Below are 23,657 nucleotides of genomic sequence, written 5' to 3' on the forward strand. Positions count from 1 at the left end.
CATTCCCAGGTTAATTCTTTGCTTTAAAAACATCTTCCTACTGATTTTCCTGACTTGCAGTGCACTGGCAGGTGGTGTTGAATTGGTCTACTTAAAGATCAGGCACTGTGGATAAACCTTCAGTTGTGAAAAATGAAAAAGGTGCTTTATCCAGCTGCAAGTATAATTCCAAAATGTGCTGATAGCAGTATTTAAACTGGGTGTGTGATGTGATGGCATGGGAGGATTTGGACTTTCCTCTTTGAGATTCCTGTGAAATTCAGTCATGGGCTTCCAGACACAGAGTGATAATTAATAACCTGTGGTTTTTAACCACTCTTGTAAAGATTTCCCATGCAATTAGGAGGGAATGGATTCAAAGGGCAGATTTGCAACCTTGGTTCTTAAGGACAACACATACACACATCAAACTGGACCAAACGTTTGCTCAGTGGGGTGGGCAGTGTTCTCTTTTGGCTGGTTTGAAGCCTCAATAGAGGCTCCTCTGATATTGCTGGACTTGTCTTTATAAACATGCCCCAACTTTGGGAAAGTTAACACTTGTACTCTTTTTTTTTCCCCCCCACAAAACCTGCCTGTTGTGAGAATGAATTAGCATTAAGCAATGAGCACCTACTTTTAGCTGTGGACTCAAATGGTGATTTTCAGTGATAGAGGAGAGACTTAGTGGGTCTTTTTATCTCCAACTTTTGATTAGCATTTTGTGCTTTAGCAGCATCATCGTGTGGAAGTTTTAAATTAATTCAAAAGAGATTTTCTAATTTACCTAAAATGTGGAATAGTTGAGATAACAGAATGAAACCCTATAGGTCATGTGATTTCCAGTAGCAGGAAAGTCAGTTCTGCTTACTTAAGCTAATTTTCTTTTTAATTCCTTCCCTATGTCTTGCCTCAGAATAAAAATAGGGGAAGGCAGAACAGAGAATCCCTTCAGCAATATTTTTGACAGAAGTCATTGGCTAGAAAAGAGGAGAGAGACAATACTGGTCAGCCTGTGTTAAAACACACTGTAGATTTCTATTACCTTTTAGGATCTTAGGATGGCGAAGAATATGTGGCTTGACAAAGGTTAATCACCTGAAATTCTTCACATAAGAAATTGTGTGGATCTCAGAAAGACAGAGGAAACATTTGTTGCAGTCAATTTTTATTCAGTTTATGAACTCAGTGTGTCTAGCAGACCTTTTTGTGATTAGGTCCAAGAGAAAGTGCTGTGCATTCACAGACTTCAGATATTTTTTAAACTCCAGGAATAATAAGTCTGTGTAACTAGTTTGGGTCAAAATCTTTCACATTTATTTGAAAAGAAATGAGCAGATTAAAGAAAGTATTTTGCATTTCTGAACTGTAAGATGTTGTGCTGCTTCATTCCACGGGAATATCTCTCTGTAAAGGCCAGCAAGCTGAAGTAGTTAATTTTTCTTCACAATGCAAGTCAGTAGCTTCCTTCTTCAAAAAATTATAAAACTGATTGTGTCTAACACTAATTTAGTTTTTCATCACATCAAAGATATTTTTGCTGTCAATTATTTTTTTCCTTTATCTCCATATTCTATTGTTCATTTTTGTGTAATCTTCCTTTGAAGCTGTCTTTGATGGTCTGCCTTCTGCTGCAGTAGGTACTGCAAGCATTACTGAGTGGAAGTCACACCATTTGTGCATGAGAATCTTGGCTGTACCTGTGCAATGCCTGTACATTTCCACCACTACTCCCTCCTCTCCTTGTCTTTGGGTGTGCAGTAGTGGATTTCCCATCCAGAGGTGTTCAGCCTGCACAGCAGTGAAGGGCAAAGATGGGTGTAGTGTTGTGAGACAGCCCTGCAAGGTGCCCCAAGGTCAGCCCCCAGCTGCCCAGCCTCCCAAAGCCAGGACTAGGGCAGTGAAGGAAGCTGTTTGCATTTTAGGTCTTTAGAGGGAGACATCCACACTCACCTGAGCAAACATTGCAGTGGCAAAATGCACACTGAGTTTTGAGCCTTTAACTAAAGAAACTGTACCAGGTAGGAGAGGTTGTGAGGAAGTTCCCTGGAATGATGATGCTCTCAAGTATTTGCTTCTCTTCTTTGTGACTATTCATGTGGTAAACATTCATGTAGACAAATCTGACATTGTCTTGATGAGAAAAGTGTTGTTGAGCACACTTTTGAGAGAAGAATAGAGTTAAGCATGACCTCACCTTTTCAAGCTCTGATGATCTTCCATGTATCTTAGTGCTTCTGTTTAAACATACCCAATTCTTAAATATGTATGAAGTTAGGATTTAACAGATAGATCAAGTACCTGGCATCAATCCAAGGTCTAATTTTTAATCTTCTGTACTATGGATATGGTAGATAAATTTCTCAATGGCCAATTTTAAAAACTATTCACTCAAACCCGACATAGCCCATTTCAGCCTCTCTTTAATAGCAAAGCTAATAACTTTTTCTGATGTGGTGCATAAAGCTCTGGTATTTTGTTTTCTTTTTATTGCCAGATGCAAGTGGGTTCATGTATTTACAGTCAATAAAGCTATCAGTGCTACACACAGGTTTAGATTAATAATTTCAGCCTTTCAGTCTTGGGTATCAGGTGTAGGCACTGCTGTGTTATTTGCATCCCTTGGACTCGTGCTGAGTGTCCAAGCAGTTGCAATGTTTCTGCTCAGAGCTACTTCTACAAGTGGAACAGCCCATTTCAGCATTTTCATTCACATTATTCAGAAGTCATGTCTCAAACAAGTCAGGCAGCACTTGAGCAGTACAAATTGTTTGTGTCTACAGAAAAGAAAGGTGGTGATCCCCAAACCCTTACTTCTCATGCATCTTTGATAGTCTTTTGTACCCTGTTCATACTCTGACTTCCAGTTTGTGTAGCTTCCAAGAGAGTTGGTTCCTTAGTAGGACTTACCATGAAGGAACAAGAGTTTCAAAAGAGATGCAGTATTACCTGTATGTGGGTCATAAGTGTGAAATTCTGTGTGACCTGTCTGAGCCATCAAGTCTAGAGAATGTATAAGAAGGAAGAAATACTAGCCTTAGTCCTGTTGCCTGTTAAAATTAGTGAATGTTTATATTAACAGTTTTGTGCTACCTAGACTTTTCTGTCTCTTAAATGTTTTTACATTTCTGCCATGAGCAAACCAGTTTGTGATCACATGTTGTACTTTCATCCCCCTGTATTTTTGTAATACTTGCACAAGATAAAATACATCTCTGCCCTAAAGCCACTGCAGCTGTTCTGTGTAGAAGACCATGGGCTGGGTTAGCACTTGTAGGAGAATATGCCACCTCTTCATGCTTGGAATTTATTTTCCTTTACACACATTGACTTTCTCCCTTAAGAGTAAGCATGCAAATATAAATAACAAATAAGATATTTCTCCAAATATCTTGATATGTTTTACTGGATTTAGATTCACTTTTCACAGTTTCTGTTTCATGCTCACTTTCCTTCATCTAAGAGCAGTCGCAGTGGCAGTATAAAAATAGCTTTTAAATTGAATTTTTCGAGATCCTTCTCTTCTCCTATCTCTTACTGCTTCCCACTTCTCTTCTGATTTTACATTTCTTTCTAGTCTTCTCCCTGAAAATCAAGATCTCCTTATGCTTTGCATTACCAGCTGTCAGGCATGATGCTGTATATGCTGATATGCCACTGTGTTAGCTTGCTTTGCCACTGTTGGCAGCATTCTGCTGTCATGCTCAATTGAGACAGAAAGGACTGTTCCTTACTGGAAAATTAATTCATGAAAAACTACCTTTGTTTCTGTAATAGAATTGTTTTGAAAGAAATTAAACATACAAAGAAAACTGTATTACAGCAAATTAGCCCTTAATTTTATAAAGGTTTAAGTGTCAAATATGAATGAACTAAACACAATGAGGCCAACTAATTTAGAGAAATTACAGCCTCAAATTGCCATATGTGATTTGAGCACAAATTCCATCAGCTGAGATGGTTTTTGTATTTGGATTTTTTGTTTTGAGCAAAAGGGAATGTCTCCCCAGGCATCTGGAAATTATCTCTGGAAGGAGTAACCAATTTACTTGTGTCCCTCTGTGAAAGGGAGAGACAAGGTCAGAAAAATCGTATTGGAGATCATCTTTATCCTGACGTGTTCTCTTCCTCCACCTTGCAAAAGAGGAGGAAGTAGAACATCCTCTTCTGAGTTGATTTGTTTCTCCTCCCTAGACCTTTCTATGCCTTATGCTCTTTTGAAGAGAACTGCCTTTTACAGGTCATTCTGGGAGTGCTGGTGTGCTGCTATTCACAGGGCTAAAATGAAGGAGCAGTTTTGCAGCAGGTTTCTTTCTCCTGGGTACAAACTGGCCTGATGGGCTTTCTTTGATCCATGGCAAAACTGCCCAAGGTAACCAAGATAACTTCCTCAAAGGCAGGATGGGGCTGCAGCTGTGCTGGTGAGTCGGGCTGATGTCCTGTCCTGCAGTCACACTGTGTGTCACTGTCAGTGTGGCCCCTGTTTGCAGCAGCTCATCCCAGCTGAGAATGTCTGAGAGTGGTTCAAGGCTCAGCACCTGCCTGAGCAGCCAGTTTGGGATGCAGCCCCTGCTTTGGGGGAGAGAATTCAGCCATTTGTGAGCTGTATCATGGGGTTTGATCTTACTGGCCATGAGCTGTCTCTGTTCTTACAGAAATCACTGGTTAAAATACACCCTTTGTGCCCACTAGCAGGGGATTTTAGTCTTATCTGCAGGAGAGAGGAATCAAAAGTCTTCTGTAGACATGACAGTTAGTACATCACTAAATACATATACAAAAAGTTCATGGCATTACAGCAAAAATTTTGAGAAAACAATTCTGACCTTCTCTTCCAAAACACCTGTGTGTATGTGTGTATAAACATTTTATAGTGTGGGTATATAAATGTAGAAGTTTATTTCAATATACTAGAATGTCCACCTATCTAATCAATATCTTATAATTTATGTATATATAAAATGCATATATAAGTATATATTATACAAAATGTATATATAAAATGTAGTTCAAGTGACTTGGGGTTCTTTTTTCCAGAAAGTAAATTAGGAAAAAATAAGATGTCTTTCTTGATGTTGAAAGGCTCCTATCAGCATAATTTCAATTTAAATCTAATGACTTTAAAATGCATGTTTATACTACTTTCCCCTTCCTCTTTTTTTTTTTTAGTCAGGCTTCCTAAGGCTTAAAATTAACTTGATAATTTTTCTTTATCTTTTTTAATCCTTTGTCATTTGAAGGAAAGTCTTTTTTTCCTGCAGTTGACAAGGAGTGTGTTTGACAGTGCAAGGGAATGCTGATTCTGTCTAGACAGAAAAATTGCCAAATGTACAAGGTCCTTGACATAACAGACAGACAGGCTTTTTTTTTTTTTTTTCATTTCTGCTAATATTCAGTTAATAGTAATTTTAGCTGTTAACTTTCAGCTTCAAGTGCTTAATTTTGGGACCTGAGATATTCTTTTTTATATTCCTCCAGATTTGCAGTGTCCCTGTAAAAACTGTAGAGATAAGCATTCAAGATATTGATGAATATTGTGTTGTGTGTACAGTTGTTTCATATCTAGAACTATGGCTAAAAAATGGGTTTAGGTAGCTGGTATCCATAAATCAAGGTGTTGTATCAGCTAACAGGTTCCCAGCAGAACAGCAGTAATCTCCAGTTCACACTGACTGTGGTGTGTTTGCCAATCAGGACCAATGATAGAAAGTTGGGAGGAATTGAGTGGAAAGATTCCTTCTGTACACTGTGGTGGGGCTGCTGAGCCCCCTCTAAGCTCTGATAGCTATGCTGGACTACAGCAGGAGTATATTTCATGTTAAAAGTATGAATTCATCATTGTCATAATAATGCAAAAGCTCTAAAAGCCATATCAGTGAATGAGCTCTATCTGCAGACCAGCTTCAGTAGTTCAGTGCCTGTTTATTTAATTTTTCTTAAGCACATTTAACGGTTCTAGGCAGCCTGTCACTATGATCTTTGAAATATTGCTGTGATTCTTTTGTTCTCTGCTTCTAAATTTCTTATAAAGTAAGACTTTCATACTTTCATACTCTGTTCATTACAGATTTCTGGATATTCAGACTCTTATTTGAGCTTAAAGCCTTTCAAACCACAGCAGAAATTCAGCAGTGGAAAAGGGAGAGATGTGCACTTTGTCCTCTCTTTTTCCACAGCCTGTTGACTCCCAGTGCAGACTCCAAGCCTGTAGTTTCTAACTCTTACCTGGCAGCTGGTCTGCAGATCAATTAACCCAGGTGTGGATCCTTTTTGGCTAGAATAGGTATAAGGTTTGAGCCTGAAAATAATGTTTTGGCCACAGTTTTTGTCAGAAAATAATTCTGCATCAGCTTTAGAGAAGGGCCTTGTTTTTGTCAGGATCTTCCCCCCACCCCCTTTATTTCTTGTCATAGTGCTCAAATTCCTATATTCAGAACTCTTCAGAAAAATAGAGGAATGGCTGATGAAAAACTTGAGTGATACTTTGAAAATGTAACACATGCTGTGCAGTTCCACTAGATGAAAGCAGCATGGTTGAAGGGTTTAAAACATGCTTTCATATTAATTTACTATCATTTAAATATTTTTAAGAGACTGCTTATGGATTCTGATTTTTCAGCTGCAACCACAGTTTATTCAAAGTTTGAAGGGTTGTGATGTATATTCTTTGTAAAGTCTCGTTTTGTTCTTGTTTTTTTATTTTTTATTTTTCCACACTAGTGTTTTGGCTTTTTGGCAACCAGGAGTACATACTGATGTGCTGGCAAGGGCATGAGTATTTGTGGTGGTGAGCTTCTACCACATCTAAACACTGCTGTGCACTTGCAGCAAAACTGGGAAATGGTGAATAATCCCTCCTGCCTTTTGAGATGATCATATTTGAATTATGTTGGCATGATTAAGTGAAGAAGCTTGTATTGTTAACAGTGCTGAATCTGCTCTGTAAATGCATAAGACTTTTTTTCCATGGGGATTTCAATCCAGCTTTCACCAGTCCTTGTTCACCTAAAACGAAATTTAAAGATTTTCTTAGGTTTCTGCTTCTAAATTTGTGCTTTATGTCAGGGGAAAAGATGCACAATGTCATGCACATTTCTGTTTACTATAAATTTGTTCTTTCACTCAACTTTATAAGCGATAAACACATTCCATTACTGTAATAAAATACAGTTTTTCTTCATCTTAAGCAAAACAGTATCCTGAAACAGTTAATTTCATTAATTTAATTTGGTAAACATTGTACTGACTCTGACAAACGTGACCTTACTTTCTTCCCAGGTTTCCAGATGAGGAGTTGGCAACAGAGCCACTAAAATATGCTGAACAACTTCCTGTAGCTCAGATAATACACCAGGTAAGTCTTTCTGTTTTAAAAATTCCTTTGAAAATGAAGAACATCTATAATACTTAAAACTGCTTTTCTAGGTCACACAGAATTAATGTCCTCATGCTGGAAGTATGTATAAACAAGATACTCTTGTTCAGATGACAACTATTAAATTATAAAAGTCTCATTCTGAACATGGCAATGAAAAGATGTTTGCTGTATGACATGGTTAACACTTCAGAGCTACTTGTTAAAATTGTTGTGTGTCTGCTGATAGAAAAGAAAAAAAATTCCATTAATTCTCCATATTTGCATCTTGACCTAAATCATATTCCCCTTTCTGAAAAAGCAGCCAAAGTATGGAGTCATCATTGTGGAATAATTGTCATGATGAGTTGAGCAGGAAAAACAATCTCTTCTCCTAATACAATTCTGAATTAGCACCATTTTTATTTCTAACTATAGCAGTGTCATCAGGCTTTCTGCTTTGAACAGGGTTTTTTGTTACTTTTTTGTTTTGCACAATTTAAAAAATGGTTTATCTTTTTTCCTAGATTGTGCCTTCGATCTTTGTCTTTATTTAAATGCAATCCCATGCTATTGATTTAAATAAACAGATGAGGGGTAATATGGAATACAATGAAGAATTGAAGTTTTTATTGTAACATGTCTCTCAATTCATGGCAATGAGGAGGAAGAGATCTTTTCTGTGCAGAAGAAGGGAATCCTTCTTGCTCTTTTCTCAGAGTTCAAGGCCTGGTTTTCAATCCATACATAAAACTTGTGTCAAACATGACTGGGGAGCCTTAGCATCCTCCTTCTTGGGGATGTCTTAAAGGAAGCAAAATGACCTATGCTGTTGCAGTCATTTTAAATTTCTCAAAATAAAATAAATAATTGTTAAAATTTTTAGATGTGAGTCCTGCTTCAGGGGCAAGTACCTATAGTTTTCTTAAGTCAGGACCAAACAGGTCACGTTACTGTTTTCCTGATGGTATCCTGGCCATGTGGAATCTTTTAGGTAATCAAGTATGCTCTGAAAAATTGACCTGAAATTTGGGGAGGATAATGATAGTTCATGCTGGGAGACAAAATGGTGCAGTGCATTCAGTGCCTTGAGATAAGGAAAACTTTCAGACTGAAGATTGGGATGTGCCAGTGGCCAGAGTAGCACTAAGCTAGATAGGCAATGTTAGATAAAACTGTGGTCTCAGACTCAGCTGTTTTTAAATGCTTAAAGATCAACAGGAACAAATAAAAGTCAACTAAGTCCCTTAATAGAATTTTGTAAACAACTTTATGTGTATTAATTATTATCGTAGATCTTCCCAAATACCTTTGTCAATAACTGTTTTAAAGAATTGAGTCTCATGCTGCAGGCAGTGTGGTTTTACCTTAAGGGAAACATAAGCTTTATTTTAAAACTTTTAAGTCTACAAGCCTTTCCTGCAAGTTGTAAACACAAGGGATTTTAAAACTTTAGGCTGAAATCTGCACCTTTGGGAAGAATTTCTGATGTGTTCAGAACATGGAAGATTGGAAATCAGAACCAGTTTGTATGTCAGGAACTCCCTGGTGTTGTCAGAGCTTCAAATGACCCAACAGCCTGCAAATGTCACATTTAAAATTCTGTCTTCATGCCTGACTCTCAGCATAAATGAATTAAACAGCAGAGCAGGCAGCCAGTCAATATGTTCTTAACAGTGAGAGTGAGCAATGAAACAGTTTGGGGGTTGTTTGGAATCAGTAAATAGAAAGTGCATGGAATGGCTCACCTAGAGGAAAATCTCAAATAGGAAACAGAATTAACCTTTAAAATGGTCGAGCAGACAAAATGTCATAGCAATATTTTTACAGCATTAGGTGGGTAATAACCACAGAGTGTTCATTTGGCTACTGTGTGTTACACTGCAATAGAATATTGTGCTGTGGAAAGGCAAAAAGCTGGGTTTATGTGCTCTTCTCTGTTTGCTAAACTTGCCAGTAGTGCAGAGCTGGGGTCTGCACAAGGCAGCAGAACAGACCCTACAGAACTGCAAATGCCTTGGATGCAGAGAAGCCAAATGAAGGAACCATTGTTTAGCTGTGGTGCCAGGGAGTTTGGCACCGTGCCCTGGCTTTGTGTGAGGCTGCTGCCCTGTCTGAGCCTGTGAGCAGCTGAGCATCACTGCACCAGCATCGTGCTGAATTAGCTCTGCAGAGAGCCCCTTGCACCCTTTCTGAGGGACCTGCCACAGCTGGGACAAGTTGTGCAGGGGTCTTGTTTATATGAACAAGGTTTTTTGGGTTTTTTTGCTCTAAGGAAAAAAGAAGAAAATTATAAAAAACTAAAGAAGTGACAGGAGTAAAAACAGTGAATAGTATTTGTGGTGTTATGATGCTTTATCCAAATGGATACATACATACTGTAGATATACATAATAGCATCAGTGCTGTGTATTTATAGCGTAAATATACATTAAAATTTCACAGTGGTGGACAGGTATCCTAAATCAGTATAATGTATAAAGTACATTTTAATTATCCTTGTCAGCTGACAAAGCCACTAGTATTATCCAACTTTCACTGTAAATTTATTCTCCTGAACACTACTAAAATGCTTCTTGTGCTTTTAACTGAAATAAAAAGCCTCTAGTGCTTGGTAAAGGAATGCAGTCATTAATATAAACTTGTAAAAGTTGAGCTTTCAGAGTAATGCCCACATGAGACAACCTTTTTAATAAGATTCTCTCTGTACAGCCATGCATACAATGCTGCTACTTATAGTAAGTTTATGCTACTTAGAATAAGGCAAAAAAAACCCCTCCAAACCAAAACTCAAAGCAGAAAGAGGAGAAGAAGGAGAGGTTACTTTAATTCTGCACTTGTCTTTAGTCAAAACAGGTCTGGTGGAGTAACAGGGCAAACTGCATTTGAGAAGATTGTTTCCATTTATTATAAATGATATTCATTGCTGTCCTTGCAGTTCAGCAAGCCATTTCAATAGGAGTACCTAAGTTCACTGCCAGTGCTTGTGCTTGGAATGTCACTGTGTTTTAACATATTTGGCCTAACCAGGATTTAGGATATTGAAGAGTCTTAAATTGTTACAGGTGTCTTACTGATGGAAGAATGTTTTATTGATGAAAGGCACATTTCAGCAGATAAACACCAGATCTCCTGATGGTGTTATAATTGAAAACAAAATGAAACAGCAAATTCAGACCACAATCAACTTGCATACTTATTTTAGTCCATTTCAAACCATTAAGTAGATAAATGAACATGCTGATAAACCAGGATGGTGTTTCAGGAAAGTGATTTACAGCCTGTAGTGGAAATTGCACAATTTACTTGAAATCTGACATGGTTTACAGCTGCAGATTTACTTAAAAATAAGGAGTTCCATAGGTATTTTTTCATGGGGGGAATGTTTCTGTAATATCCAATGAACTTAGATTGAGTTTCCTTTTGGAGATATAAATTTGTTTGGTGTGTAGAAGTTTTAACCCGTGCTTTTCTGTTGCCTGTCTGTGAGAAGCCTCAGTGGCAGATACCTTCAGTAAATTCAGGAGATAGTGGGAAGCTGTTCTCAGCTGTTGAGGAAATGTCTCTGTTCCAGGGTCTGGTGGAGCACAGGGAGCTTGGCTCAGTTCAGCCTGGGGGAGCTGCTCCATCCAGTCTGCTCTGAGGGTGTTGGCTGCAGGCACCATAGGGAAATTAAATAGGAAATTTATGAAAGATGATGGGAGGGGATCTCCAGAGTTAAGAATGCACAGGCTGATGGCCATCAAATGATACTGCAGTAAGTCTTGCAGAAAGGCCTTTGTTTCCATCATTTCTGTGCTTCTGTAACAAGTTTGTAGCCATGACTCACCCCACCCTTCCCCCAGATAAAATCCTTTTGCTTTGAAGATCAATTTTTTTGTTCATTCTCAGGGCCTCATTTTCACATTGTAGAGGGCTGTTAGTTTATTGCATTTGTTGATGTTATTCTGGCTTCATGCTGATTTAATTGACAGAGGTTTTCTTTAGTGGCATTTGCCAGAAATTGTTGAAACAGTATTAAGAAAATATAACATACTATGTTGTATAGATTTTTTTCTGAAATATCTTTTTATTATCTATAACACAACAATTTTAGCTCTCAGACTTAAAATGTTTTCACAAACATTAAATTAAAGTGGTTTTATGTGGTTTACAATCTTTGTGAAATGTTCAATATGAAAAGTAACCCATGACATGCTGATACAGTGTTAAAAACATAACTTTAAAATTCAGGGATCGCACTGGTGCCTTGCCCATTGCCTTTGGCAGTTTATACAGTTCAGGATTTCCCCTCACTCCCAGTCTGCTTCTGTCCTGATGGTGGATTCTTGGTTCCTATAAATGTTCTACAAAGCCACTGGTGTTGAGAACTTTTGTTAAGTATGCAGGGTCTTTAATAGCACAACAGTAACCCAGATTTTTATTTGTATTTTTGATGCAGACAGTAGGTTTCGTTCATGAATATTAATTTATTAAAAATATTAAAGTACTTTGATAAGTGATACTTGCATTTTACTGTGTCTTTGCAGGCTAAGAGGTTCAAAAGCAACTTGTAGTACTTAGATGTCTCAGGTTCGTGTAAAGCTGTGTAAAGTTTTAGACACAGCTATTTATACACTCTTTGAAAATCCATTCATGTAGCTGTGTTTGAAAATAACTTTGAAGCATATCTTGCTTTTTAGAACTCTGGTCATGATATTCATCTGGATGATGTCAGAGATAAAATACAGCCTTTCACCAAAAGGTCCAGGTTCTGCTGCACCTGCTAGCACAGACACAGGTCTGCTCAGGCAGGGATGCTTTTCTTAGTCAAAAATGGATTTTGTCAGGATGATTGAAAATTGAATTTTTCATACCAAATATTAAAAAGTACACTGACTTCAGAGTCCAGTTTTATTTTAACAAAGTGCATCACTTGGCTTCCCACAAAAAAGCCTTGTGGCACGTCAGCCTGCCCTAGGACACCTGCCTGGTCAGGCTTTAGCACTGCAGTCCTGAGCCACGTGCTGAAGACAAGTGTTGTCCCCTTACCATGGCCACTTCTTGTGGCCCTTTTAGAGTGTCTGGAGAGCAGGAGCCTGTCCTGCCAGTGCTCACACGTCTGGTCCAGACTGCAAGTGAGAAAAGCTGTTTCTGATGCATGTCATGGAAATATGTTGCCATCTTCTTTCTCACCTGAAGTGGATGTTGGGGCTCAGGCATGCTGTGCAGAGCTAAACCCAGGTGTGCTGTACCCCTTATGCTGAGCCAACCTTTCTTCACCCAGAGCACTTGGGATGTATGGGAGTTAGAAATTAACATGCCTACTATGTTTGGGTTTCTTCAATTTCTTTTCTGTATTAAACATGTTTGTGAATTGTTTAACCTAGAGGTGATTTGGCTACATTTTATAACTGTAATGGAAGTGGTCTCAAGTGGAATCATGACTGAATGTCATCTTGGTTTTTCCTATGCTTTTTCCCTAAGTTGTAAATAGTATATGGACTTAATTTGTCTTACTTCTGCATAAGTTAGAGATTATTTAAATCTTTTGGGCTTTTTTTTAAATTGAATGCTACCTAGTAGAAAACTCGGTGCTCAAAAGGACCAAAAGGAAAAGAGCTATTATTGCATACTTTTGCCAACCAAACCAAATATGCCATAGAGCAGCAGAGGTATTCCTGCCAGCATCTTGTGCTACTTGGTGTATATAGGTGCTTTGAAGTTCACTCTCCAAGATTTCTTCTAATTTTAAGTTTGATTTTAAAAACTGAGTAGCAGAATCTTGCTGTGTGTGTGAGTCATGTAATGTATTAAAAATGGCACAGTCCCTTGTTTCTCTGACTCACTGTAAGAAATCACCAAACACAATCTTGACTTGGTTATAGATGGTACAGATCTTTTACTGGCAAACCATTAAACCAGTGATTTTTCAGGTTTGTTTTTTTTTCATCTAGTGAACTACTGCAGAGTCAGCAATGGTACTCAGTACCTTCAAATGTAATCCAATAGTTGACACAAACAGTAAGGTTGTCTTTCTTCCTTTCTTCTTCAGAAATTACATAGCTCATTAGCCACATGAAATTTCATAGAATTCCTGAAATACAGCATATCTTAGTGCAGCATAAAGCATTTTTGTAAAATAGAAAAAATATGATTTTTAAAATTTGCTGCTGTTTTTCTCATCATTTTTTTCCAGTCACAGAATACCGTGATATGGAGATAGCATAAATGGCTGATCATTTGTTTTTACTGACAAGGCATGGCTGCTTCTGTTTTGTTATGTTTTTCATCTGATCATGATCTTTCCTCTTGGAAGCAGAGATATAGTAAAGCAGTCTCTTCTCTTCCATCTTCCCATTAAAGGACTCTTGTGGGTGATCACTCTCTGCCTATCCAGGGCCATTATTTTACTGTTTCTCAACCACAGGGAAAGTTCTGCTGGTTTCTCTCTTTGTTGTTGAAATATTATATGGAATCTCTTCTTAGTCTTCAAGACAGAGTAAAGATAAGTATCTTAGAATTATTTTTCTTTCAAATGCTGCCCCCCAAATCTTAAAAATTTAGCAGCAATTATGGGGAACTTCATTTCTTTAGGGTTGGAGTGCCAAAGTATTATTAATGCACGAGGAGCACTTCCTTTGTCTGCACACAACACTGCTCAGCAGAGCCAGAAAAGAACCATGAGTGCTTTTTGTTGCTGACCAAGCATTACAGGAAACTGAATGTAGTATTAGATTTTTCCAATTATAGCTGAATACAATGGATTGAATAAGTAAATGCATTGAAAGGTATCTTGCATGAGGAACCTGAGAAGTCTTCAGTGCAGTTCTTGTTTTTAACTGCTTCATACTAGAAATACCACATTGAACATTTTCTGTAAGCCCAGAAGAGGAAATTTTACCTGTTCCAGCATCCCAGAGATGTTTGAGATGGTATTTGGTAGCTTCTTCTTGCCAGAGCTGTTGCATGCATGCTCCACCTTTTCTTCTCTATTTATGCATTAAAGCATGCAACTTTACCTTCCTTGCATTTTTAAAAAATGAAACCAAAGTATATTTTAAAACCAATAAAAGAAGGATCTGTTTTTCCTCTTACACACTATTAAGAACAGTTTATTGAGCACTTATCAAAATGTTCTGTTTGACGTGCATGTACATTATGAGCTCTGGGCATGAGTAGAATCCAGTTTCTGCTGTCACATCTTGGAGTGTGACTTTATCCCCTCCTCACAGAAATGGCTCCCAGCAAGGTGACAGTAACCCCCAGTCCGTGCTCTCCCTCCAAACCAGTCTCCTCTTCAGGGAGTTGCAGCTGCAGGCGTGGATGTAACTGATGCAGTGTTTTCAAAATGACTGTTTCAGGCTGTCCAGATCCTGCAGTTTGGACAAAAGTTTTAACTCTGATCTGTCAGTCTTTGAAGGTCATGTCTCTTCTTTCCCAACCTGTGAAACCCTGACATGTACAGATTGACATTTTATCTTTATTTTTCTTTGGCACAGGATGGGAGATGAGTTTGACAGACAGCTTGGAGCAATTTAAGGGGCTGCCCCTCAAGTGGCCACACTCCACTCTCACCAGTCCTGGTAGAGTCCTGTGCTCATTAAGCACAGCAGTGGTGCAAAATACTGCTTGAAGAAAGAAGGGCATTTTTCATCCTGGCTGAATGTGTGACTACAGAATTTCTAAAGCCAACTAGGATAAGTAGTGCCAGCTAAGAATGATAAAGTGTACATGTATTCCTGAAAGTTTTTGTTTATATTTCTCACTAGCAGATGAGAGTAAAAATATCTGTTACTGTGGAAAGTTAAAATGAAAATGAATTCGAGGCTTTTGTGCATATCATGGGAGTGCTCAGTTTGCCCTTGAGAATACTGCTAATATGAGGCTTTATATGTGACTGTAGACTCATCCATTTTGTGGATTATGAGACATCAGTTTCATACCCACCAGCATATAGGATTGTCAGATGCACTATTAAAAAATATATGAAAAGATACCCTGGCTCTATAGTAGCTATAATTGTTAGAGGTGCTGCACTGGATTTGCAGCTTCTTTAAGAGGTAATTCCTGTAACAGTTTCTTTTTAATAAGCACTATTTAAGATGTAAAATGAAGGAAGATGTTCAGGAAATGACTGTAACATGACAGGCTTTATGGAGTGCTGTAGATCTCTGTGGTTTACCCATGTGAACTTCAAATAACTGCATTTCAAGGGTTGGTAGTAACAGTATGGCCATGGACTGAAAAAATTATTATATTCCTTATACTCAAAAAATTGATTTGCTTCTTTTCAGCTGAAGCAGCCGTGTGTTTGAAGATCCTGTGTGCACAAACCTTTCAATATGCACTATTGATGTTTCTGTGTCTTTGTTTTGGCATGGGACTGATTGTGCCATGATCCCCTTTCATTGTTCTTCATGACCTGCTCACAACTTTGATTTCAAGGCAATGCTTACTGTTTCTGTTGTGCTTTATCTACGCTCAGAGCTTTACAGAAACAGACAGATTCAAAAATGCCTACAGCTTGAAGTAAACTTCACATAGCAGGTTGGCAAAAAGCAAACCAAGGTTAGCAGCAAGAGATTCTGATTTGCAGACTAAGGCTGTAAAGGACCATTATGTTAATCTCTTCTGACTTTCTGCACAAAGCACACAGATACTTTATTTATATTCTCTCTTCTTTGTGGCTGTATTGACATCGGGAAGGATAAGTAGAAAAAAGTTTTGAGCAGAGGCTGGGAGATGTTTATTCAAAACATCATAATTATGGAGGGAATAAAACTGAGGAGGACAATTAGGTCATGTTAGAACATTTTTGTAAGTATGGCAAATATTCACAGTATTGCAGCTGGTACTGAAGAGCCATCATGTATAGGTGCCATGGGTCTCAGTTACTGGCATCATGTGAATTGTTGCACCCTGCTATAGGTAAAATGTCAATAGGTCTCTCACTTTGATGATATTAGGACTGCTGCTGTCACTGCAAATGTAAGGAAGCTATTTTTAAGTGAGTTCTGTGCTTTGAGACTCTTTGCTCTCCTTTGTGGTCATAATAAGCTTGGCTAATGTCATCTTTTTTCCTAAAAATTATCTCTTCAGCCATTTTCACTCTCAAGATTTTTGTTCTCACTTAAGCATATAATTCACTTTTTCCATCATTCCTTGCTTCTGTTATATTTATATGTTATATATTGATCTGCATTTGTTCACGTTGTTATTTATAAGTTGAGATCCTTAGATATTCTGAGTCTTTTTGGATTTGTCTGCACTGGGTCCCATTTACTTGCTGTTCCTTCAGATACTGAAAAAATGAATGCTATTTAGGGCAGTGAGGTGAGCTGTCTCCAGTGGGGATAAATGAATAGGTTTTTCAGTACATAATGGTATGCAAATAATATACCTCTACCTCTCATGGGAATAGACTAAATATCTGCACAAGCTGTCTGTGACCTCAATAGGTTTGTAGGCATCAAAATAGACCCTGTGCTGCTGAAGCAAAGCATGTGATGTATAAATACTTCAGGTGTGTTTTAGGGCTAAACAGTGCTGTGGAAAAACAGTGAGTTTAGGATGTGGTGCACACAGCTTAGTGTGTATGGCAGTGTACCCCAGCAACACAATACAGCTGATGCACAAGCAGTAGGTTTTAATAATAGTCACCATTAATAAAACAGATGATGCTTAAAACGTGCTAATTCATTATCTTGCAAGAATGTCTTTGTGCACAATACAAGGTGAGGCTGCAAAACTCAGTAAAATGAGAAGTAAGCTGCTCCATTTGTCTGTTTTTATGTTTATGATGTTTTACATGTAAAAGTACGTTTTAAAAATTTTTCTTCTTTTTAGTTTATTTTTATTACAGGTTCTAGACCAATTCAGGAAACAGATGCTGCATTTAAAAAAGCTTTGATTTAGTGAGGCTTTCTGTGCAAGAGAATGCATCCTTCCTAAAACTTCATTTTACTTAAATTAACTTGTATTTCCACTGAGGATGGCTTATATTAAGCACAAAGGGAGGCTTAGCAGTTTAGACTTCCATCAAATAAACTGCATAACTAAAAAGAGAAGATGGCAAGCCTCACATACTTGTACTTGAAAGAATTGTGTTCTCTCTCGTGGGAACTTGAGATTAGAGAAATTATAAAGGCTTTGCATAAAAACAGGGAGTTAGAATTAATTTTTGCTTAAGCGGGGAAGTGTCAAAAGCCTATTATGGTAATTTTTCAATTTTGTCTTAACTGTTCACACATTTTAAAATAGTTGTACAACTGAGTGGAGGAATAATTGATGTGTTGTGGTTTCTTTTTCCTTTCCTTGGGCCATCATAAAACACAGCTTAGGTGCACTTAGGCATGGAAGGAGTAGGTGTGCTAATTAAGTAGATGAAAATTTTCATATCATAGTGAGAAAATTTACCTAATGGATTTGAATAGTACTCTAAGAATGGTTCCCCTATTCTTAATTACATCCAAGTACCAGATATCAATATTACATGAAGACAATTAAGCCACAAAAGCCTTAGTGAGAAAGCATAATTCCTAGCAGTAGAACTATGGGGTTGTAAAGACTATCATGTTTATTACTATTATTATTATTATTATTATTACTATTATGAACAGTAGCATTATAAGTCTGCATTTAAAATAAATTACTTTATTCATTGTCTTTTAATGTATAGTAAAAGCTGAAGATATCATGGAATGAAGAGCTACTGCTACTTTTTTTTTTTTTTAAATCATTCTTAAATTAAAAAAATATAAACCATGTCTATATTAGAACAACTGATAAACTGCTATGGTGTAGTAATTAATAATTTAGGGTTGACCTAGAATAAAATTTAGGACTTCCCTAGATAGTAGAAGACTGATTTATCAAATCCTTTTAATAGTAAATTAAATCTCTTTTTCTTTTGTTGAATACAGTATTAACAGCAGGAATACCATTCCAGAGTTACTTTCATTTTGGTGATCAATTTTACTGTTCCATAAGAGGAGTCTTTGGTGGACCAAGCTTTGCACTTAGAATGAGATTTACTGGCAAATGTAAAGTAAGCAATGCTTCTTAGTGGTCATTGATTAGTAAGAAAGACACTGATTTTTATGTGCAGAGAAAGGGCCCCTTTCCTGGCTTGCAGCTGATTTTTCTGCAGAAGCCTGGTTGGGCTATGAAAATGCTGCCTTTGGTATCCTCAAATTACTCTTGATTAATGCCCAACTTGTTGAGATTTTTTCTGGCTTTGTCTGCAATAGAAACTGGTGGAAGGACAGATATTTGCTGTACTGCAGGAGTGAGGCATGTTCTGCTTCAGCACTGCTGGTGCTGCTGGATGGCTTCTGTCAAACCCAGTTCCAGTGTCCCTTCACAGGAACCTTAGAGGCTCTCATTGTTCCACAGCCCTTCTCTCCCCAAAGCTCTGTTTGGGAATTTCCTGAATAAAAGTGAAGTGTAGGTCATGCAGTTTTGGTGAGATGAGGCCTGGAGAAGAGGGTCAGCAGCCACTGTGGCTCTTAAATGAGAGCTCTGGTTTCTGATGGGTTGTATTTGTGTCCCTGGAATAACAATGGCAGGAATCAGCCAAGTGTGAGCATGGGTCACCCTGTGTGTGTTGGGTAGAGGAAAGGAGAGCTTGCTCTAAGATCTTTAGGCAAAGGGAAATGTATTTCATAGTCTTTATTCTTATTTTATTGCTCAATGTTGCACAGTATTGATGTGTGTGTGAGCACATGTGTAATTTGAGTGTAAGACTGAATTTCTGACCCAGTTTGTGTTACCTGTCACTAAATACATGCAGGATTGGGAGCTTCCTGTATAAAGCAGATTACTGAAATATTTTATAGTATGTTGTCCAAGATGCAAGATTTAATTCCATTTTCTGGTGTCTGTTCAGTGTTGTGTAACATTTTCATTTCTCACATAACCTTGTACAGTGCTTATTAATCATGACTTTTTTATTGTTTACATATGAAAGCCTCCCTGATAGACAGTGTTTATTTAAATGGTATTCCAGTGAGTAGTAAAATTAGCAGTAGGAGTTTTGTTGGATTTTTTTCTTCTATCCACTGTATTTCTGCTTAGCTTATGCAGCATAAAAAGTAGCTGCTACCCATATCACATGGATAGGAAAAAGCATAAATGTTATCAATCTTGATGTATTTTGTAGTGCTGTGACAGCAAATACCTTTCTGAACACTTTTCCTCAGGGGAAGGTACTGTTAGCTCCAAATATATTTGCGCATTTATCCCACTTAACCATGTAATCCTAGGTGTTATTGGTGATTTTTTTGTGTTAAGTTAATTATGTTTTGTTTACTCTTCAGTAGCATGCTGTGAGGAGCACAGAAATGTAACTCAGGAGCTCTTGACAGGACTGATGAATGGCCACAGACAGAGATATTGGCAGGCTGCTCTCTAGTGCTCTGTCTAGAATTGTTTTCCTAAATAATTCAGAGGGCTGAAATTTGATGAAATCATTTCCATTTGAAGAATGAATGGAAGGGGTAAATGAATGAAGACTCTGGTAATGGAGCAGTTGTGTTCATGCTGTTGGACAGTCAAGCATCCTGCATCATTGTTCCTGTGCAAATTCTCTGCATGGGGTTGTGATTCAGCCTTGTGCAAGTGATTCCTCCTGTAATGATGGGCATTCCTGTGAGTTAGCCATGATTTTGTTCTTTTCAGGAGTGCTTAACATGCAAGCCCATCTACAAATACAGCAGGACAATAAAGCAGTAACCTGTGGTTAGTGTAGATGGAGGCAGGAAAGGTGCAACTGGTTTGCCCCTAGATAAAACCATGTGTGGTTTCATCTTTTAAAAGACCCTTTTGGAAGCTGTTGATTCTGTACATGTTACATGTGGTGGTCTGTGAGGGTGTGAGGAATGTTCTCATTCTTCCAGGAAGATGCTCTTTGTGAGCCCCACATAATATTTGACTGATGACCTGTGTCATGCAAATGTTACAAGGGAACAGTGATTATTTATGGTACCATAAATCTGCTATTCTTTTTTAATGCCTACAGAAACTCTGTGCAGGAATGGATCTGCTCTCTGGCACTCCTTGTTCTTTGACATACCCAGTGTCACAGAAATGGCTTTTTTGTGTAGGTGTAATTATGTGCAGCCACTAAATAAGTGCCTGTATGATTGCTGTGCCCATGTTTTATGATTTGTTTTCTATAGCTGCTAGGGTACCCAGAAGCATTGAGTTGATATTTCAGAATAGGTCTTTCTCCTTTTCCTCTTTTCCTGATCCCATAAGAGAGTGCATACAACATAAACTTGGGTAAGAATTTTTGTTTGGCTTATGAGTACAAAACCACTGAATACAGAATCACTTTAAAAGCTGGATGGTGGTGGGGAACAAACCAACCTGTCACTAGCTGTTATTCACTGATTTCTCACTGAAAATAAAAATGTATTGCAGTAAAAGTACAGCCATACTTGATCTTGCTCTTATAAGTGTGAAGGCATCTTTTGCCTCAGCCCTGCTTCCCCCTCCATTCATTTTGTCATGCCTGCCTCTTCAGTGTAATGCTGTTTCAAGTTGTGCAAGCTGGAGCTAGAAAATGTGGAGCTTTACTGCACATGCATATAATGCAGCCCAGAGCTTAGGGTAACAGAGAACATTTTAAATTATAGCTGTAGAGATTTGAGAAACGGACATTAAAAACTATGTGTGTAAGGAATACTTATTTGGATTTCAGATGTAGCTGTTGAAGTATTTGATTAGATCTCTTACTCAGTGTGGCATACTCGGTATGAGGACTAATGCAGTCTAACATCTGTTGTTAATACAGCCTGTCACCTGGAAGTAAATGAATAGATACTTACAGGATGTGCAGGAAAAAAAGTATGATTGGAACCATCACTACTATTTTGAAAGAAACAGCATAGTCCTTTATTAACATCATGGTTTATCTATATAAACAGAAAAAAAACTTTGCTTGAATTTGAATGATGAAAATTACACTTCATAGTGAAAGTTTTGAGCATACAATTGATTTCATAGGGTTAGGAATAAAACCTTCCTTAGAAAAAATGTTTTTAAAGCATTTGAGTGGACTCACTTTGTGGTTCAGAGAGATGCTAAGAGAAATCCAAGTCACAGTTCCTAGGAAGAAGTAGGAGTGCTGTGTTCCTCAGAAGGGCTGGGCTGGATGAGGCTGGTACTTGGAAAAATGATCCCATATGAAACAGGTGGGAGCCCATGAGTGCATGTGCCCCTGTGTGGAGCCTTGCTCTGCAGAACTGAGAGGTTGGCTCTGGTCTGATACCAGTGGCAGTGCAGTGTTGCATTTGTGTGAGCAAGACCTGATTTTCCCAGGGGAAGGTGAGCAGTGCATGCTCTGGGAAAAATAGTGTCCTGAGAATAGCTTGGCCCTATTTACACCAGTGTATTTCTGTGAATACAAAATACCCTTGTCCCTTGAGCAGCCTTCATCTCCTTTGTTATCTCCAGTCTCTGTCTGCTTAACCCAAAGTTTCAGTAGCAGCGAGTTCTTTTATCTCTGATGATTTTTAGAGGTTTCTCTCACCAGTGTATTTTTTTGTCATTTTCTGACTCCCTCCATTGTAAGGACCTCAAGGAGTTTTATCTTTCCATTTGTGGTGTGACACTGAGCACTAAATTCTTGCCTTTAGTCTTGTTTTTGCTAATAATCCTCCTCTTGTTTAAATTAATTAAATATAAAAATATTAAAAAAAAGAAGCATGCTTCTCTAAGTAGCAATGACTGAGTTTTGAATACCAAGTCTACTTAATTAAGCTGCTCATCTGGTATTTTTGCATGCTTCAGTTGGCATGAATCTTTGTGTTTGCAAATATAATTCATATATTTGCTGTCGACTTCGACATCCTTTTGTGGAAAATAATGATCATGGCTTCATATATAGGTATGAATTTGATTAAAATATAAAGAACAATTTGCTTAGCATACCTAAAATAGAGGCAGTTACATTCTTTTTTTTTCTAAATACAACCTAATCTGACTTTTCTCATGTCCTCTCTAAAACATTTGTGAATTCCAATATGTTGCTCATTGTCTGGCTTGTCTGGGAATTCAACTGCCCAGGTGTTGGCAAGGCTCCCTTTGATTAGAAGTTGTATATTATGTATTGTATCTCAGGTTGGAAGATTAGTGAATAATTGTTAAACCACTAAAAGCACTTTACTGTGAAATGCTAAGAGATAACTGTGAATGTAGGCAGTAATAAGTAGAAGCTAATTTTAAAAAAGTCTTTATAGATTATGAATTTTAGAAGGAAATGAAAAAGTAAAGCTATCATAACAGTATTGTTCCTATTACAATGATTATACAAAGTAAATATGAAAATGCAGTTGTTGTTATTGATGTTAATTTAGTTTAGCTGCTGTTTTTTCCTGTACCCTTTGTGAGTTTTTGTTGTTGATGAATGAACTTTCTTCATTATTTTATTAATACTGGAGATATCAGTAATCATGGCACTGTGGTTAATAAATACAAACCAGGAGATTAGACAAAAGTACTTGAAATTGTTTTGCAGATTAACAGGCACAGTTTGTGCTGGAATTCTCTTATGACTTTAATCTTGCTGTGGGCACAGAAAGGATTAAACTATTACTTGATGGCTGGAGTTATTTGATTTCCCCCACTCCCCTGTGAGGACCCCAAAATCCAAACTGTACCTGACAAATTAGAAGCATTGACTTCCACTGAAGCTTTGAGGACATACCTTATGCTGTGATTTGCTTGTGATACATATAAATTCATTCTGAAAATAAACTTTGTTATGTGCTTTGTCATAAGAATTGAAAGGATTACCCAGTTTGAAATTCTAAATTGCAAGTAAACCTGAGCTGTTGGAGTGCCTCTAGGAAATACATAGTGCTCTTGGCACAGTGCACTGTGTAGCAGAATTTAGCTTTTCCAAGGAATTTCCTTCAGTTTGAGATCAGTTGTCTGAGATGAGAAGCAGGTGGATTGTTCTAGTTTTGGATTTGAGGTTCACCTTGAATTTCAAAGACCTGTTTTAAGACATGTATCTTTTTTTCACATTTCTATACTGGTCTTTCCACCAGATCCTCACATACAATTTGGTACCTTGAGATACAAGTAGGGTATGCATTGGAAGAAAAAAGAAACATTCATTTATATGGAGAATGAACAAGAAGAAATGTGGAAATTTCTTTCTTCACCCCCCAAATATATGAAATTCGCTCCAGTGAGTTTCACTTCCCTGTGAGTACTTGCTGGTCCCCAGGACTGGGGGAGAATCCCACAAAGGATGTGCACAGCCTCTCTCCTGGCTGTAGCTGCTGCTGTCTTGCATGTTTTATACCATGTGTGCAGCAATAAATAGGCAAGA

The 23,657-nt window shown here is 37.8% G+C and overlaps 1 protein-coding gene across 1 annotated transcript in view; it reads left to right on the plus strand.

The window, feature by feature from the left end:
- The window catches only part of PIGK (phosphatidylinositol glycan anchor biosynthesis class K), a 62,918-nt gene that overhangs the window by 34,174 nt on the left and 5,087 nt on the right, over positions 1-23,657 (plus strand). Inside the window, exon 10 of the mRNA XM_056497294.1 lies at positions 7,258-7,333. Coding sequence (XP_056353269.1) covers positions 7,258-7,333 — 76 coding nt within the window. The remainder of the gene's footprint in view (positions 1-7,257; positions 7,334-23,657) is intronic.

This window comes from Oenanthe melanoleuca, chromosome 8 (assembly GCF_029582105.1).
Source record: "Oenanthe melanoleuca isolate GR-GAL-2019-014 chromosome 8, OMel1.0, whole genome shotgun sequence".
Classification (NCBI taxonomy): domain Eukaryota; kingdom Metazoa; phylum Chordata; class Aves; order Passeriformes; family Muscicapidae; genus Oenanthe; species Oenanthe melanoleuca.